At 37.5% G+C, this 17,405-nt stretch overlaps 1 protein-coding gene across 1 annotated transcript in view; it reads left to right on the top strand.

The window, feature by feature from the left end:
• Window positions 1–17,405, top strand: part of LOC126480679 (dnaJ homolog subfamily C member 7) — a 94,748-nt gene that overhangs the window by 43,462 nt on the left and 33,881 nt on the right. Inside the window, exons 4-7 of the mRNA XM_050103903.1 lie at window positions 5,468–5,656; window positions 5,953–6,068; window positions 6,721–6,874; window positions 14,884–15,048. Coding sequence (XP_049959860.1) covers window positions 5,468–5,656; window positions 5,953–6,068; window positions 6,721–6,874; window positions 14,884–15,048 — 624 coding nt within the window. The remainder of the gene's footprint in view (window positions 1–5,467; window positions 5,657–5,952; window positions 6,069–6,720; window positions 6,875–14,883; window positions 15,049–17,405) is intronic.

Genomic DNA, 17,405 nt, shown 5'->3' with positions numbered 1-17,405 from the left:
TCCGTCTCTAGAAGCTACCTTTCTGTCTTTTACTGTATTCCGTCCCCCCCCCCCCCCCCCCCGTTCTAGTTAACCATTTTCTAATGCTTCCTCAGAAACACTCTACAAACTCTGGTTCTTTCAAATTATATCGCTCCTAACTCCTTAATTTCCTGTCTTTTTGCAGTTTCTTTAGTTTTAATCTAAGGTTCATAACTAATAAATTGTTTGCAGTCTACATCTGCACCTGGAAATGTCTTACAATTTCCTAAATCTGTCTAACCATTATATAATCAGTCTGAAACTTTCCAATGTCTCCATGTCTCCTCCATGTATGCAGTTTTCAATCATAATTCATAAAGCAAGTGTTGCCGATGATTAAATTATGTTCTGTGCAAAATCCTATCAGGCAGTTTTCTCTTTCATTCTTTACCCCCAGTCTATATTTTCACCTACTATTTTTCCTTCTCTTCTTTTTCCTAGTATCAAATTCCATTTCCCCATCACAATTAAAATTTCATCTCCCTTAATTATTTGAATAATTTCTTTTCTCTCATCATACATTTTCTCACTCTCTTAACTATCTGTGGAGCTAGTTGGCATATAAACTTATACTACTGTGGTGGTTGTGGGCTTTGTCTACCTCGGCTGCGATAATCTTTTCACTATCCTGTTAATAGTAGCTTACCCACATTCCTATATTTTATTCATTATTAAACATACTCCTGCGTTACTTCTCTTTGATTTTGTACTTACAACTGTGTATTCACCTGACTAGGTTTCTTGTTCTTCCTGCCATTGATCTTAAAAATTTTGTAACCTACCTTCTGATTGCGGGAACTAACATTCCATGCTCCGATCCGTAGAAAGTCTGTTTCGTTTCTCCTAATAACATTTTCCTGAGTATACCCCACCTGGAGATCCAAAAGGGGATTATTTTATCTCAGGATTATTTTATTGAAGAGTATGCCATTATTAATTAACCATACAGTATAGCTCTATGCCCTTCAGGAAAAATTACGGCTATAGTTCGCCTTTGCTTCCAGCCATTTGCAGTACCAGCACAGCAAGGCCATTTTTGTTGATGTTAAAAGGCCAGATCAGTCAGTCATCCAAACTGTTGCCCCTGCAACTACTGAAAAGGCCGCTGCCCTCTTCCTGCTGCCCCTCTTTGGGAACCACACATTTGTGTGGCCTTCAACAGATACTCCTCTAATGTGGTTGCACCTACAGTATGGCAACCTGTATTGCTGAGATACTCAAGCCACCCCATCAGTGGCAAGGTCTTGGGTCATGTAGAGTTTTGTACCCTTCTCTAAACATGCATGCTGGCCCAATCAGTGATCAGACTCGGTTTGCCAGTGAAAGAGTTAATTAAGACACACAATTTTGCTTATCAGAAGTGCTACAATCGTCTAGATTTCTATATTTGTGTGACAGTCTTAAGCTGTCTTTAAGTAGGAATGGCAACTGGTAAAATTTGTAAGTAACGATAATAATTTGGTGTGGTCCAAATGTTTAAATTGGATAGAACTTCAGCAACTTACATAGCCTAACACACCCTAGGGAACAAGGACCTCTAGTTTAATATGAAATCTAATCCACGTGTCCTTTCTGGTTAATCTTTATATTATTGAGAGGTGGATGCTATGTTAAAGGCCACTGAAAAAATCCATGATACAACTAGAATTCAACCCCATGACCTTCTGGTTTTCAGACACACTCCTTACTGCTAGAACACTGACTCTGACCTACTTATAAGTTACACACCATATTCTGTAACTGAATTGGCTGTGCAGTCCTGTAGTAAAGACCTTTGTGTGTGCATCACCGTATGGATGACACAGATTGGTCCTCCAGCACCAGAATTAGTATTACATCATGTGCTCGATTCGTGCTGCCAACCAAAAAAAGATACATTGTTTTCTATAAATCCAGCTGTGGAGATAATAGAGAACATTTGAACAATTTAGGAAGAATGAGTTGTACATATATATGTAAAACATTATTATTAGAATTCTGGCTAGATATTACCTTCGGGAGTTGAAATTCACTACTATTGGTAAATACACACAAAAGCACAAGAAACTGTCTGTCCTTCTGAAAAAATTAGTTCCTTTCTTGGGGTGGAAAGAGAAATTGTTTGGGGACTGTTCAGAGGTCAGTTTACTGAAAGTTGTATCACTTGGCTACCATTTGTTAAAAAACCTGCCTTCCCACATTGCCGGCAGTTATGTGATTCTGTTAAAATACTAATCTTTTCACCCGTAAACCCTTCTTTTTATCCTGAAAACACACAGTCACATTTGTTTTTCTTCCCCCTCCTCCTTTGTAATAACAAGACTGCAGTTCTGCAGCTTGACTAGAGTGGTGGATTGTTGGGTGGAGAGGGAGAGAGGAGATAGGAGGGGGAGAGTGGATGATGGTTGTGGAAAGATGACTGATGGCTCAGAGGGAGGCAGCAGGGGAATGGGATGGGAATGCAGATAGGATTGCTGGAGGGAAAGGCATCAGGTGCATGGGATAGGAATTACATGGACGCTGGTAAGTTTGTGCAGTGCACAATGAAAATTACTTGGAGGAGTGCATTGGGAAGTGGTGACAACAGAGGAAGAGGAGACTGCAGGGAAGATGGCTTGGGTGGAGGATAAGTGAAATTAGGGTCCTGGGGCTGGTTGGAGAAGGGTATGGGGAGGGAGCGTGTGGAAATTGAGCCCAGGAGTTTTATGGGAATGAAGAATGTGCTTAAAGGAAAAGTCCCATCTGTGTAGAAGCTTGATGACCAACACCAGCTTCTCTGAACTATGTAGATGGGAGTTATTGTATGTCGATTGACATCCCACTGCTGATTCCACTGTGATCTTATCCTGCTATCTCTCTCCTGACCTTTCCTCCCAAATAACTTGTCCAAGTCTTGAATAGTTCCATTACGTCCATGCCTTCTCTTACATGCCGAATGAAGACATGCTGCTTGTGAAGCTTAGGTTGTCATCTGTTGTTAATATGTATCAATCTGCTGCTGGCTGGTAAAAACAGAATTTAAAAAGCTACATTAAAAGTATCTCTATGCATCGACTAATAAGTTGTGGCTTATTTGCATATTTTCACTCCTTTATTGTACAGAACTATCTTCTGAGACAGTTCACACAAAGTAGAGTATTCATTCTGCAGAAGCAAGGTGTAATAATATTATGTACAGTAGATAACTGCAAAACTTGCAGAGGTCCCATAATAGATCTGAGAATTCTCACTTCACTCACGTCAACGACGATTTTTGTTGCGGGCTGTAAAAATCAGTTTTAGCTAAACTGTCACGTAGACAATTTTAATAAGAAACAAACACAATTTTTGCATAGACTTTTGCCATTTTAAGGTTGAGAGCAGAGTTGAATACTCCTGTGCAATGATGTTAAAGGTGGTCCCATTTAACATAAAGGAAGGAATTGAGAATCCCTACCACCTAAATAGAAAATGAAAAACGTATATCAATCTTTTTATGAGTAACCTGAATATCTAGATCAGAGGTCTTAAAAAATTTTAGGTGCAGTATAAATAAGTTTTCTTATAAAACTGATTGACAAATATTAGTGTACTGTAAATGCAGCTCTGTATTGATAGCTGTAGGTAATTATTTTCTGTGGAACATACCTATATATCAACTGAATCTTAATTTACCTCTAAGAGATAAAGAGCAGCTGTTTGTTATAAGTAAGAGAGCAACAGCTTTTTTTTCCAGAGTAGTGACTTTCTTTCTGAATTTAAATTTTACTGGGATGAGCATGGATAATACTGAAATCGTAGCGTTTCGGTATTCATGGATGTAACTGTAGCAGATTACGAAAGAAGCACCAGCTATCATTGTACCCTAGCCGATCATTCCCCTGTGGATCTTCTATCCTAGGCATCATACTTTGTTTCTTATTTGGTGTTTCATTGCCTGATAAGGAATTGATTTACAAAGGGTACAGTAGGGAAGCTACAGACAATAAAACTCTGGATAATCTGGAGGAGAAATATTTTAAAAAACAAACACACAAATGAGAATATCCTCTGTCACAAGGTTCCATAAATTATCACTCGCATAATAGAGCAATAGACTTGCTGTAGAACAAGTTGAAAGTAACAAGAGTTCACACAGCAAAACCCTCTTCAGATAAAGACCAGTTTCCAGAGCGAGCATAAAAATTAAATAATGGATATCACTTTTGACAAAAGAAACTAACCCCGGATCATGCATATGATGATGGCAACAGGGGTCAGCCAAAACAGCATATCGCGCTACATGTTGATCTGCAGTTTCATTATCTTGTGGCACAGGCAAAGCAATATTACAGTCACAGCCATTAAAATTGTGATGTGCGTAGTAACCCTAAACATCATGAGTGGGTCGTGGATGTATAACCTAGGCTGTTCCTGAGATAATGGATAAGTGGTAGCTACTAAATGGTGGTAAATGCTGTACCTCATGATGTTGACACCTCTAGAAACTGCAGTTCAGTGGGCTGGAGAGCTGCTCCCCAGTTTATTTATTGACTCTGTCGATGAGTTATAGTGCACCTCTGTAGTATGTGAAAAGGTCCTTGTAGCCCATGTAACAGGGGTGAGAGGTGGAACCATTCCTGGCATCCTGGCCACATGGAGTGGCAGAGTTTCAACCCCCAAGTTGGGCGATTTGAATTGGTGCAAATTCTCAGAATGCAGGAGAACTGTTTATGCATCTGCCACTGCATGGCTTTAAGGATGATTCAATAAAACAGTCAGAAAATAAAGCCAGATTTCACTATCTTGGTATTTTCGATATTAATTAAATGGGGAATGTCAAATTTGTTCTCTCCGCCCTATCCCTTCCAACCAATTGTCGTCCATGTGGACAATACCTTGGTGGTGTCAGTGGACTTGGGAAAAGTAATTTAGTAGTATCAGTTCAGTAATCAGGTTTGATGAATTGTTAATCAACTGAATGGTCTGAGTATCAGTTTATTCAGAATTTTATTTGAAGTTCCTTTGTGGTGAGGACTGTTGTGGACAGATGCTGTGACCTAACCAAGTGCTTCTTGTTTGTGACAGTCATTGCATTACAAACTGCACAGTGATAGTTTTCTGTTAACGCATCGACAGTTCAAGATACATGGTTTGCTTATCTCCTGTTAATATATGCTTTGACTTACTCTACATCCGTGAATACTCTGCTCCTTTGTCAGGTCTATAGAATATGATGGATGGATAACACTGTTTGTGTCCTGCTTTAATCTGAATTGTCAGTAAAATTTAATTAAATCCATTGTTTATCTGATAAGTCTTGTTATTCGAGAGGTTTAGTTTCATAATTGTTATAAGTGTTTTGTGTCCTAAAGGAGTAAATGTAGTTCATTGTGGTTTTCTTTTTTTTTACTTTTTAACTGATATTAAAGAATGTATGAAAGAAGTTAAGGTCAATTTTTTCTTTTAATTTTTTGTGTGAATAATTACATTAGCGAATTTATTTAAGGGCTATATACGAATTGCAAAGTGCAGCCTTGCCCTTGGAGACATTACTGCTGCAGAAAATGCCATTTCATTTGTTAAAGAGCTGGAGCCTGCTAACACTGCAATATTACCTGAGATAAAAAAAATTGAAGTTGTTCGAAGATTTGAAGAAGAAGCAAAGAAAGCTTATTTGAAAAATGACTACAGAAAGGTATTTATAGCATTTCAGAAATTTAAACATTGTTGTTTTGAAGTGTTAATTAATATGCAAACTGTTTTAAAAATTCAAATGTGGAAATTTATTTTAAGATGTGTATTTGATGATCTTGTATCATGCTTGTCCTGTTGATATTACAAAAGAGAAATTCAGTAAGTATATGTTCTAACTCAGTGTTGTTTAAAAAATTGACAACATTGGTCTTTTTTAGGTGTAAGAGTCTGAGTAGTAGTGTATGTGTTTTTTGCTAAGTGAGAATAATTTGTCAATTTGAAACATGTTACACATAGGTTGTGTACTGCATGGACCGTATGCTGGAGCAAGTGCCTTGCAGTCTGTACAAATTGCAGAGAGCTGAGTGTCTTGCCCTGATAGGAAGATATCAGGAAGCTCAAGAAGTCGCAAAGTAAGTTGTGGAAGAGCAATCTCTGATTAGTCTACTCTCCATTTTCAAAGTACACATTCTAATTCTTGTCCTCATCATCAAATTTTCTGCTCTGTTTCCTGCTGCATTGTCAGTTCAGCTATTCCTGTATGACATTAGACACATCCTTGTAACTCACTCTTCTACTTTTAATATTTCCCATAATTTCAAACATCATTTTGTGCCTTCTATCAGTATGCACCCATTAGTGAAAAGCTTTTTTTTAAAAAAATCAGATTTAACATAGTACGAGAGGAGCGAATTGATTTACCATCATTCAAAGAGGTTAGATAAGAAAGTGTTCATCTCATCACTGCACTATTTTTAAACAAATACTTGGCTTCAAGCTGTGCTCTGCCTTACTGATAGCCTAGCTGGTGAGTAATTATTTTTTCCATTCTGTTTGTCTATCTTAAAATACATGTTTGTTCAGTAACAAATAAGGAATTTCATCATTAATTTTTTGTTTCTTTTTATTCTCTTTTTACTCATTGTAATAGCATTTCATAGCATTGTGTGTGTAATTTGATGTTATTGTTTTGTAAATTATCTATTCTCTCTCCAGTCAGTGTCTGATAATTATTCTCTCTCCAGTCAGAGTAGTGTACGATAATTTGTCATTTGACCATTTCAGTGACATACTGCATTTTGATAAACAGAATGCAGACGCAATATATGTTAGAGGAATGTGTTTGTACTACCAGGATAATGTGGAGAAAGCATTCAGCCATTTTCAGCATGTTCTTAAACTGGCACCAGACCACACAAAAGCAATGGATATTTATAAGGTTTGTAATATTTCAGTACTGAAATCTTGATACAAAATTGGTATGAGTATTGAAAAAATACTCAAATAAATAGAATTTTCAATTCCTCAATATATTTTTTTCATGCATTTTGTTTATACATAACTTTTGGTGTCCCCTTATCTAATTTCTCAGGTTCTAATCTGCTAATTTCTGGGTGGCTTATCATAAGTCCCATCAACATTCTCCTCTTTCAGATAATTTTTTGTCTATTTTTTATATTTTGTTCTTATTTTGGTCTCTCTTTTTGTCAGTAATATTCTTTGATATTTCTTTTAGAACACTTGGTTTCTCCTTTTTGAGGTTTCCTATGTCTACATTTTACTTCCGTGTACTACTTTGACCCAGTCTTCTTTTCACAGACATCTGTCTCATTTGTAGATCACTGATATTTGTACTCCATTCAATTGGAAAATATTTCTTGACTTAAGCTAATATGCTCATTGTTTTTCTTGATTCATCCATCATGTGTCACATTGGAACTTAGTCAACTTTTTGTAAAATTTATTTTACTTCCTTGCCCTATTTTGATGCTCATATGCAATTGCCTTTACCTTTGCTATATTATACAGAAAAAACTGCCATTCTCTATTGCTCATTGACTAGTGTTACTGTAGCATTTTCATGTGGACAGTTTTATTAGTAGCAGCTTAGTGGTAAGATACTGGACTTGCATTTGGGAGGACTGAGGTTCAAATCCTTATTCACTCATCCATATTTAGGTTTTCCATGATTTTCCTAAATTTGAGACAAAAGCCAAAATGGTTTCTATGAAAAAGGGTTGTAGGATTTCCTTACCCATCTGTTCACAGAGCTTGAGCTGTTACTTAAATACTTTTTTATCATTTGAGCATTAAAACCTAATTGTCATTCTTTTGCTAGCAGCAGTACTACACTGTATGACAGTAGAATATCAGTTGCTCAGCAGCTTTACTCTCATTCATGGCATCCTGTTGTTGCTGATCCTGTCCCATTACTTATTTGTGCTTTCTGTTTTTAAATTTCAGAAAACTCAAGCCTCATTTTTTTCCTCTGCCATTTGTCTTCCAGATTTGCTCCAGGTGTTAGTGTTTTGCCAGTTTGTTACTAGACACATCTGACACATCACAATAATAAACTGTATCTTTTATATTGGTGTGTTCTTAATTATTCACCATGTAGTATTTACCTAGTATTGCTCTTACAAATAGGACTATAGTTTGAGGTTGTCATTAGTCTTTGATTCCTAGTTGTGCTCTGCCAGTGGGAACTGTACCATTACAACTTCGATTTTAAACAGAATGAATAAATTTTTGAGTATACAGTGAAACACTACTTTCATGTTCCTTGAATTAATGTTTTCCCACTGTTTGACTTCTTTCATCATTCCCTTAAATTTTCTGTGTCCATAATATTAATTCTCATCCAGTTTTGCATTGTCACAATTATAAATTTCATGTCATTTATGCTTCATGGAGAGAAGCAAACAAAACAGTGTACTTGTTATAAAGTGACATTGGCAAGATGCTAATTTTCAATTAGTGTTTACAAATTTTTGCAGTGAACTTCTTCAGCCATAGAGTTTCTAATTCTGATATGGTAAAAGTCACTAAAAGTTGGAACAATTTATACCGCTTGTGTTTGACGAGGTAGTTAAAAGGTGCTGGGCCTCCTAACAGGAACTGAATTTTGTTTAGTGTGTGACACATGTTGTTCCCCCCACTTGTCAGAATGTTTAGCAATTTCTAAGGTGGTGGTTATTTTGACACCAAATAGTAGAGCTTCAATAGCAGTGAGTGAAATGAGCACAACAGTATTTAAATATAATCATATATATCAAACACTTGGCAAATTTCAAATATGTCCTGATTTCTGAGGAGTTGATTAAGTTAGGACGTGATGGGTCAGCTGACCTTCAACTTTACAGTCCACTGTATATCTTGTTCTGCCACCACGTATCTACATACAAGTAACATTGTGGTATTTGTTGAACACAGTTCTCCCCATTGAGTCCACTATCTTAAGTAATTGGCCATCACTGGTTGCCAACTGATATCCCATATTTTTCATTAAAAAATCATTTGTAATGGTGATGTATATACTTTCATAATTTGGAAGTTGGATGTACTGTGTTTCTGAAGTTTGTGGTCATAATAGGTATGTAACACATTTATATATGCCCAGGTCCAGGCTGTGTGATCACTTTCTGGCTTCTGGTAAATTTTTGATGTAGACCCCAAACTCTCAAATATATCTTTGACCTAGAAAAACAGGTAGGGAAAAATCCACCTGAAGAAGTTGAAACAAACTATAATTCCCTTTTTTTACAAACAAAGAAATGTATGGACTATAACCGGGTCGCTGAAACATGCCGCTTCCAGGTCGCTCCCCAAGTGCCGCAAAGTTCTCAATATGAGTAACAAACAAATGAGGAATGCGAGGTGGTGCATCTTCTGAACCAATAACAGCACAGCCACAAAAGCCGGTCCCCGCGTCGACTCTACCACATTGCTGGCTTCCGTGTAAACATTTTAGGTTAGTCTGCGACCACCTGCTTTTTTGTGTTGTGTTACTGCCTTGACTACAGTTTCTGTTTATTAGCCCTTTGTGGTCTGACAGGACTTCAAAGACCCATGTTATAAAAATGAGTGTAAAACATTCGTCATTTGAGTTGTCACAGAAACGTAGCACGCCACTTATTCTTGCTTTTGTACACTGTTAATGTATCACAGTTCTTTCATGGATGTGTTATCTGTGATGCTAAAGCAATTTCAATTTCAGCGCGTGCAATCCTCATGGTATTTGGTTTTATGCAGTTACAGGTTGATCCTTCAGTTTTTATTCCATGCATTTCCTGTGAGAATCTGACCATCATAATACTTTTCCACTTCAAATGAAATTAGAACCCAAAATCTCGGAGCTTATTGCTCAAATTTTGTTGCAGATCGTGGTTGATGTGAAAACTGTGCTGTTCATAATATAAAATCAAGACCTCATTCTAAATGTTCTCATTGTAAAGTATTTTTCTGTGTCAATGAAAGAAAAGCCTTTTTTTATGAGTACCACTTTTCATAAAGTAATATTTGTTACTGTCTGTGCCACTGTCACCTGACACGACTCTCAAGTCCCTTTTTGGAAAAAATTAATAAAATTTGCATAATATTATTTGATTTATTTTTTCTTTATTTCCTAAGAACTAGAACACCACAGAAAAATTTCAAAATTTCAGTCAAAAAATAAATTCAGGCCATAAAGGGTTAAACAGTGTCACCAAAACGACGTCATTCACCAAGTGACAATTCGTTGTGCTGTGGAGTGGCATTAAATAGTCAGGCTAAAGAGGACACGTGAGTTTTATCAGCAAGAAAAATAATGTTTCTGTTTATGGGCATGCGTAGATTCCTGCCGATAAAGTTTTAGAGCATACCTCACAAACTTTAGGACCCAGTCAACGATCGATTTCGGTCTATGATCAGACCATCTTTTTGTCCAAAAACCATTTCTATTACTCATTTGTGTGATGGAATAACAACAATCAGATATACATTGTTCTATCATTGATATTAACTCTAAATACGTAACATTATGTCTATCTAGCCTCAAAAAAGTCTATGAGGTTAAATGGACACAATGTACAGCTAATATCAGTGATGGAACAATATACGAGGATTGGAAATTTACTAGTAGCAACAATTATTTGCAGCTCATACAAAATAGAGACATGTTTCAAAGTTTTACTAACTTTCAAAGTAGTCACTAGAATCGTGTATAACCCGTTGCCAGCAATGTGGAAGTCGTAGGATACTCTTAGCAGTGCTAGTTGTGTTAACAGTTCGAGCGGTGCGGTCTATTGCCCGATGAATTTGTAGCAGTTCTGAAGCGAATGCCCCGAAGTGTTTCCTTCAGTTTATAGATAGAGTTCAACTCACGAGGGATTACGTCAGGGGAGTACAGTGGGAGGTATAGCACTTAGCGGCCCCATCAGTCAAACAAATCAGTAACAGCTTGCACTGTACGTGCCTGAGCATTGTCCTGCAAAATAATGGTCAGGTCCTGCAAAAAGTGTTACTTCAAGACTTGTAAGTTACTGAAGTAAACAGTGTGGAACAAAGCCCCTGTGGGAAAAAGTGTGTTTTTAAGTACTCCTGGAAAGAAAAAAGGTAGCCTCGTCCAGTTACAGATATTGATTTCCCCATGCAGTCCGTCAGCACTTATACGAATATTGCAGAAGGAAAGAATACCCCAGAATAGTGAAGTTCCTAATTTCTTTAAAAGAAAGTGAACTTCTCTCAGGCGGGTAAAAATGTCACTTGGGGGGTTTTAAAAAGCATGGGCTTCCATTTTAAAAAGTTGGAGGGATGAAAACTGTACTTGAAAAATCTCATGTCATTGCAGCTTGTAGCGTTTTCTTACACAGAATTGTACAAAATTGTATACACTCAGTCATATGGGCAGATGAAACCTGGGTCAATGCTGGAGAATCAGTTCATAAATGCTGGACAGATGATACTCCAAATATCAGCAGTCATCAGCCAACAGGAAGAGGATCCAGATTAATTGTGGCCCATGCAGGATCTTCAAACAGCTTTGTGCCTGAAGGATTTTTAGTTTTTTGATTGAGAAAAACCGGTGACTATCATGAGGGTATGGACCACCCACAGTTTCTACAGTGATTTAAAAATCTGTTGCTCCAGTTTAGTGTTCCGACAGTGTTGGTGATGGACAATGCACCCTACTATTCTGTGGTTTGACAAAACTACCACCACTAGTGACCGCAAAGAAACTATGATGCAGTGGTTGCAGGCGTGAGACATTGCTGTGGACGTGAGCTTGACAAACCCTTTTTTATATTCACTCGTAAAACAAACTAAGCCTATGACACCCAAATTCATTGTAGGCGAAATTGCAAGAGAACAGTCACTTGGTAATTAGGCTACTGTCTAATCACTGCTATATAAATCCAACTCAGTTGGTTTGGAGTGATGTCAAGGTGTACATTAGGAGTAACAAGAAGACTTTTACTATAACATAAGTGGAAAGACTGCCACATGAAGGTCTTAGTACTGTACACGCTTCCTCATGTGGGAAGAAAGACCATGTCGCTAAACTCATAAGAGAAGCACAGACTATAGATGGAATTATAATGAAAACTAACAATTAATGATTTTTCTTGATGATGATGATGATTTTGGCACTGATTCCTAAGATAGTGAAGGAGAACTGGGTGGAATTGCGCCATTGACATCGTAAATTGGTGAGTGTAAATATATACAGAATTAATTCTTTCTCTCTGCAATCGAGTAGGCTGTGCATGTTTTGCTTTATTTCCTTCTATGTGTGGGGATGACGTGTTCTTTGGAATGCTTAGGTTTACATTGTTATACAACATTTTACGTGCAGCTGTTGCGGTAACAATTTGGAACCACTTTTCGTTGATGTTGTCATTAACTTCAGCTGTTTTAGTTTCCCAGTTTCATACACTATCAAATGCCTAGTCTCAGTCATCGCCGTTGGCGTCGTCGTCCTCTCCAGTGTTAGAAAAACATACTTTGTTGTACTTACGTATAAAGGTTGATTGTAGATTACATTTACAAAACATAGTTCGGAGCTTTGGATGTGCGCGGTGGCAGCTATTGCAACCTTGCAATCACAATATAGCTAACTACATGCGAGCTGTCAAGTGACATGTTTCACTGTCCCGGGATACAAATACGTTCATGAAAAGTAAAACTTAGGTAAGAACAAGGGTTTCAAATTAAAGGTACAAATAATGAAATTGAAAATTGAGGTTTATAAACTATGTGCTTAAAAAGTAATTTTCCACCATTTACATCTTCCTGTAGTTTACAGAGTTTTTATAAGTCCCTGTCAACTGTAAAATAGGGATTTTTACTGCAGTCTAGTCAATAAATGCTAATATGTAAATCTTAAAGGCATTTTGTGTAATATTATCAGTTATCCATGTATATGAACCCTAAATAGTTCCTTATCTTCCTAAAAGATATCATCTTTTTGTAGTTAATGATGAACATGTATACATACTTCTGCTATTGTGTGATACACTTAGAGCCTGATAAATCAAGAATGTTCTCATATGTATTATCCTCTAATCGTAAACAATGTGGAAAAGACAGATTGCTACTGACTGTAAAGAAGATACGTGAAATTGCAAACAGGCACAATTGAGACACACACACACACACACACACACACACACACACACACACACACACACACACACAGTTTTCAGCCACAGCCTTCGTCAGAAGAATACGCATACGCATGTGCACATACACACAACCGCCAACTCCAGCATCTCGGGTCAGCCCAAGAGCTGAAGTTAGTGTGCGTGATGCGCGCGTGTGCGTTTTCTACTGACAGAGGCTGTGACTGAAAGCTATGTGTGTGTCTTTTAATTGTGCCTGTCTGCAACTTGACTTGTCATCTTTAGAGTAAGTAGCAATCTGTTTTTTTCCTACATTACTGATATTCCTACCTGGAGTTTCCATTGTTTGATCCTCTAACTATAGAATTTGGTGATACCTATGTAATTAGTGCAGTGGTACATTTTCATTTGTTGCACTTGAGGTTTGGTAAAAAATGTAGATGGTTAAAGATGGGTTTGTTGCAAAGCACTTTAATTATGATGATGTTAACTGCTACATTGTTACAATAAAAACAGTGGTAGTTGTGTCTTGGGAATTCCTTAGTAATTCATAAGTGCTGTAACTTAACTCAGTCACTGGTAAAATGTAACCAGGTATAAACTGTCACACGTTCTCAATGTAATTGTGAAACATTGTTACCTTCCCAATTAATCAGAATGAGTGTGAAAATAATAGTGTTAGTCTGTTGTTAGTCAAAAGCACCCAAGAGAAATGGGATAGTAATCTAGAACATATTCTATCATGCAGTCTCTAGAAAGTTATAGTATCAAGTACTAATTAAACTAAGGGTAATGTACTCGTAGAGCAGTATGAATGCAAATTGGGTTTAAAGGCGAAACCTTTGCTCATAATGAGTTTTCTTTTTGATAAAACAACATAAAAGGCAGTGCACCTTAAAAAGATAGTGAAACACTTACAAAGAGATAGAGGGGCTCGCCAGTACTTACCTCAGCTCAGTACAGCCGATAGATACACATAAAACAGAACTGAAAATTTACATTCCTAGCTTTCGGAACTTTGTTCCTTCATCAGGGAGGAGAGAGGGGAAAAAAGGGAAGAAGGGAAAGTGGATTCAGTTACTCACAACCCAGGTTATGAAGCAGCAGGGAAAGGTAAACAGGGAGGGTAGCAAGGATGGAGGCATGGTTGTCAGAGGGAAGCCAAAGATATTCTACTGTAAGTACTGTGCCAGCTTCAAACCAAAGAGGATGCATCCCCCCTCCCTCCCCCTCCCTCCCTCCCCCTCCCTCCCCCTCCCTCCCTCCCCCTCCCTCCCTCCCTCCCTCCCCCTAAACCCTCCTCCCTCCCTCTTCCCCTCTCCCCCTCCATGTTTTGGTTTTTCCCAGTTCCCTTTCCACTTTCCTCCTAGTTCTTAATTGCACAATTTATTTCAATTCTCACTTCTCTTCCATTTATTTCACTTTTACAAGAAAATAAGTAATGTGAGATTTGGGACGATTTAGGATACCTTTTTTGTAAGTGTGGTCATACCATAAAAGGGTTGAAAAATGCTGTATGAGCTGTAGGAGAAAAGCCTTTTGGTTGTGAGGGTCAGAGCACAGATCTAGCAAAAATAGACTTCTGCAATGTGTAGTATTTGGAATAATTGTTGAAGAATAAATTCACAAGACACTAGGCCTTTTGTCTGATATTTGACGTTCTTCCTGCTTGAAAGTGACACATTATCTTTGTTGCCTGTTTCTGACCTATTTTGTTTTATGTTACATTAAATGTGTTCTGAAATTAAATCTTCATGATAATTTTCTTGTTATGTAGACACATAATAAGCCTTTGAAACTTTGAGTACACTTTTTTTTTCCTAGATAAATTTTGTTGTGTTTTCAGAAAGCCAAGTTGCTAAAACAGAAAAAAGAGGAAGGTAATGAAGCATTCAAATCAAATAAACTAGCAGAAGCTTATGCGTTGTACACAGAAGCACTGAAAATTGACCCATACAATAACTCTACAAATGCAAAATTGTATTTTAACCGTGCAACAGTGTGTTCAAAGGTAAGATTTTTATTTTTATTGAGTGGTACATTTGTTGATCTAAATTAACCTGGTGATGAAATACCATATTTGTGCAAATCTGATGTGCCACTGAATGTAACACACACCCCAGTTTTAAAAATAAAAATCATAAAAGGAGCTCTTAGCAAATCACTGAGGGGTTAAATTTATTTCACTCAACAATGGATGTATACATGAACTATCAAAACAATAATTTTTAATTGACACAGTCATTATTAAGAAAAAATGTCTAACTTGATTACCTACAAGGCATGCTAACAAACATACCATAAATTACAGGTGTTAATAATCATTAATCAGTCATCACTACTAGTATCCTTGGAGGTGTCTGCGTCAGAAGCAGATTCATTTCCTCTTTCCCCATGATCCTTGGTGCTGTTCCATATCACACCATCTTCACTGCCATCCAGAGTCTTTGAAATACATGATTTCTTGAATGATTTTATGACTGTTGGTGCTTCAGTTCTTTACCAGGCAGCCAAAACTCAGTTTGCAATATGTGGGGTGCAGCATGCTTAATTTTTCCTGTCAGATTCAGTTCATGGCTTAATTTAAAAAACCATTATTTGTATTATTCTTAAAGAACTTTTAAAAGGTTTATTTATGTTAACATCCAGCTGTTGTAACATGGAAGTCATTCCTCCAGGAATGATATGAAGGTCACTGGCTTGGCTGTGGTTTTTCTTCTTTACATCATCAGTTAAATAAATGCAAAATGCACTGAGACAAAGCTTTGACAATAGTTTGGAAAGCCCGCTAGGACAGTGTTTCCATATATTTCGGGGCCAATCAACCATTAAAGTTTGTCATCTATCCCTTCTCTTGATTTCAAAGAATGACATCATCAAGGAACAGCTTTTCATTTTTAGGAGGCCTGGGGTTTGTTTTCCCTTTGAAGATTAAGAAAAAGGAAGTATGTGCCCACCTGCTGTGATTGCCAACATTACAGTTAAATGCTGTTTTTTCACACCATGATGTTTTGACAGCAATTTTGTTTGTCCCCTTCTCATCACTCATGTAATTACATGGCATATCAAACCAAATTGGCATCCCATCAGCATTGTCTATTTGGCCCATCTAAAAATTCTTCTCTTTCTGAAGGGTGATGACATAAAGGTGAAATTCTTGAAATTTCTTCTCAAAATCCTATGGAAGCACTTGGCATACTGTTGTACAGCTTCGTAGATATAAGCCCGCATGTTTCATACAGTGATTAACCTCTCGGTGGAGAGCCTTGAACTCTTGCCACAGTATATTAAGAATCGTAGGTTCCTCTTTTGTTTTGTTTCTTATGGTGTCCTAGTGACTGGTTATTCATTCACCCTCCTTTCACCGACAAATTCCAAAATCCCAGAATGAGATTTTCACTCTGCAGTGGAGTGTGCAGATTAAAACTGTGTACCGGACCGAGACGCGAACTCGGGATCTCTGCCTTTCGCGGGCAAGTGCTCTACCAACTGAGCTACCCAAGCACGAATCACGCCCCGAGTGCTAGTTCTGGAAGGTTTGCAGGAGAGCTTCTGTAAAGTTTCGAAGGTAGGATACGAGGTACTGGCAGAAGTAAAGTTGTGAGGATGGGGCATGAGTTGTGATTGGGTGGCTCAGTTGGTAGAGCACTTGCTCGCGAAAGGCAAAGGTCCCGAGTTCAAGTCTTGGTCCGGCACACAGTTTTAATCTGCCAGGAAAGTTTCAAATTCCAAAATGTTTGCTTCAACATCAGGATGTCTTCCTTTGTGTGGGGCAATGAATTTCTTTATAGTAGTAATAGTAGTAGTAGTAGTAGTAGTAGTAGTTGCAAACAATGCTAATTTCCATTTTTTCCATAAGCAAGTATTTCGTATTACTTCCTCACATGCATATCTCATGTAATGACTAGAATCAGAAAATTCGATACATTAGAGCCAATACAGAGGCTTATTGACAAGCATTCTTCCCATGTACCATTCACAAATGGATTAAGGGAGGAGGATCAGTTAATGGTAATGGAAGCATCTCTACCACACACCATTAAGTGGCTTATGGAGTATGACACAGGTGTAGGTATTCTCAGCTACATTGAACTCTCGTCTTGCGCTCCTGTTACCATATTTTTCAGCATAAAGATTTACTTTACACTTGAAAGCAGTGTCATACAATGTTCTTCTCTGCTTGCCTTCTCTTTTGTGACTACCTGCTGGAAACACATTACTCAGTAATAGGCCAAATGTTATGTAAGGAAAGTGAGAATCACAACAATTCATTATGTGGTAAGGTACAACACCTAAATTTCAATAATAATGCCAGTGAGTGATAGATTCAAATTTGTACTTGAATGAATTGCACCATCAAATCTTATG

Source organism: Schistocerca serialis, chromosome 5 (assembly GCF_023864345.2).
Source record: "Schistocerca serialis cubense isolate TAMUIC-IGC-003099 chromosome 5, iqSchSeri2.2, whole genome shotgun sequence".
Taxonomy (NCBI): Eukaryota; Metazoa; Arthropoda; class Insecta; order Orthoptera; family Acrididae; genus Schistocerca; species Schistocerca serialis.
Note: the sequence above shows the minus strand (reverse complement) of the source record. Positions and strands in the feature narration are given on the sequence as shown.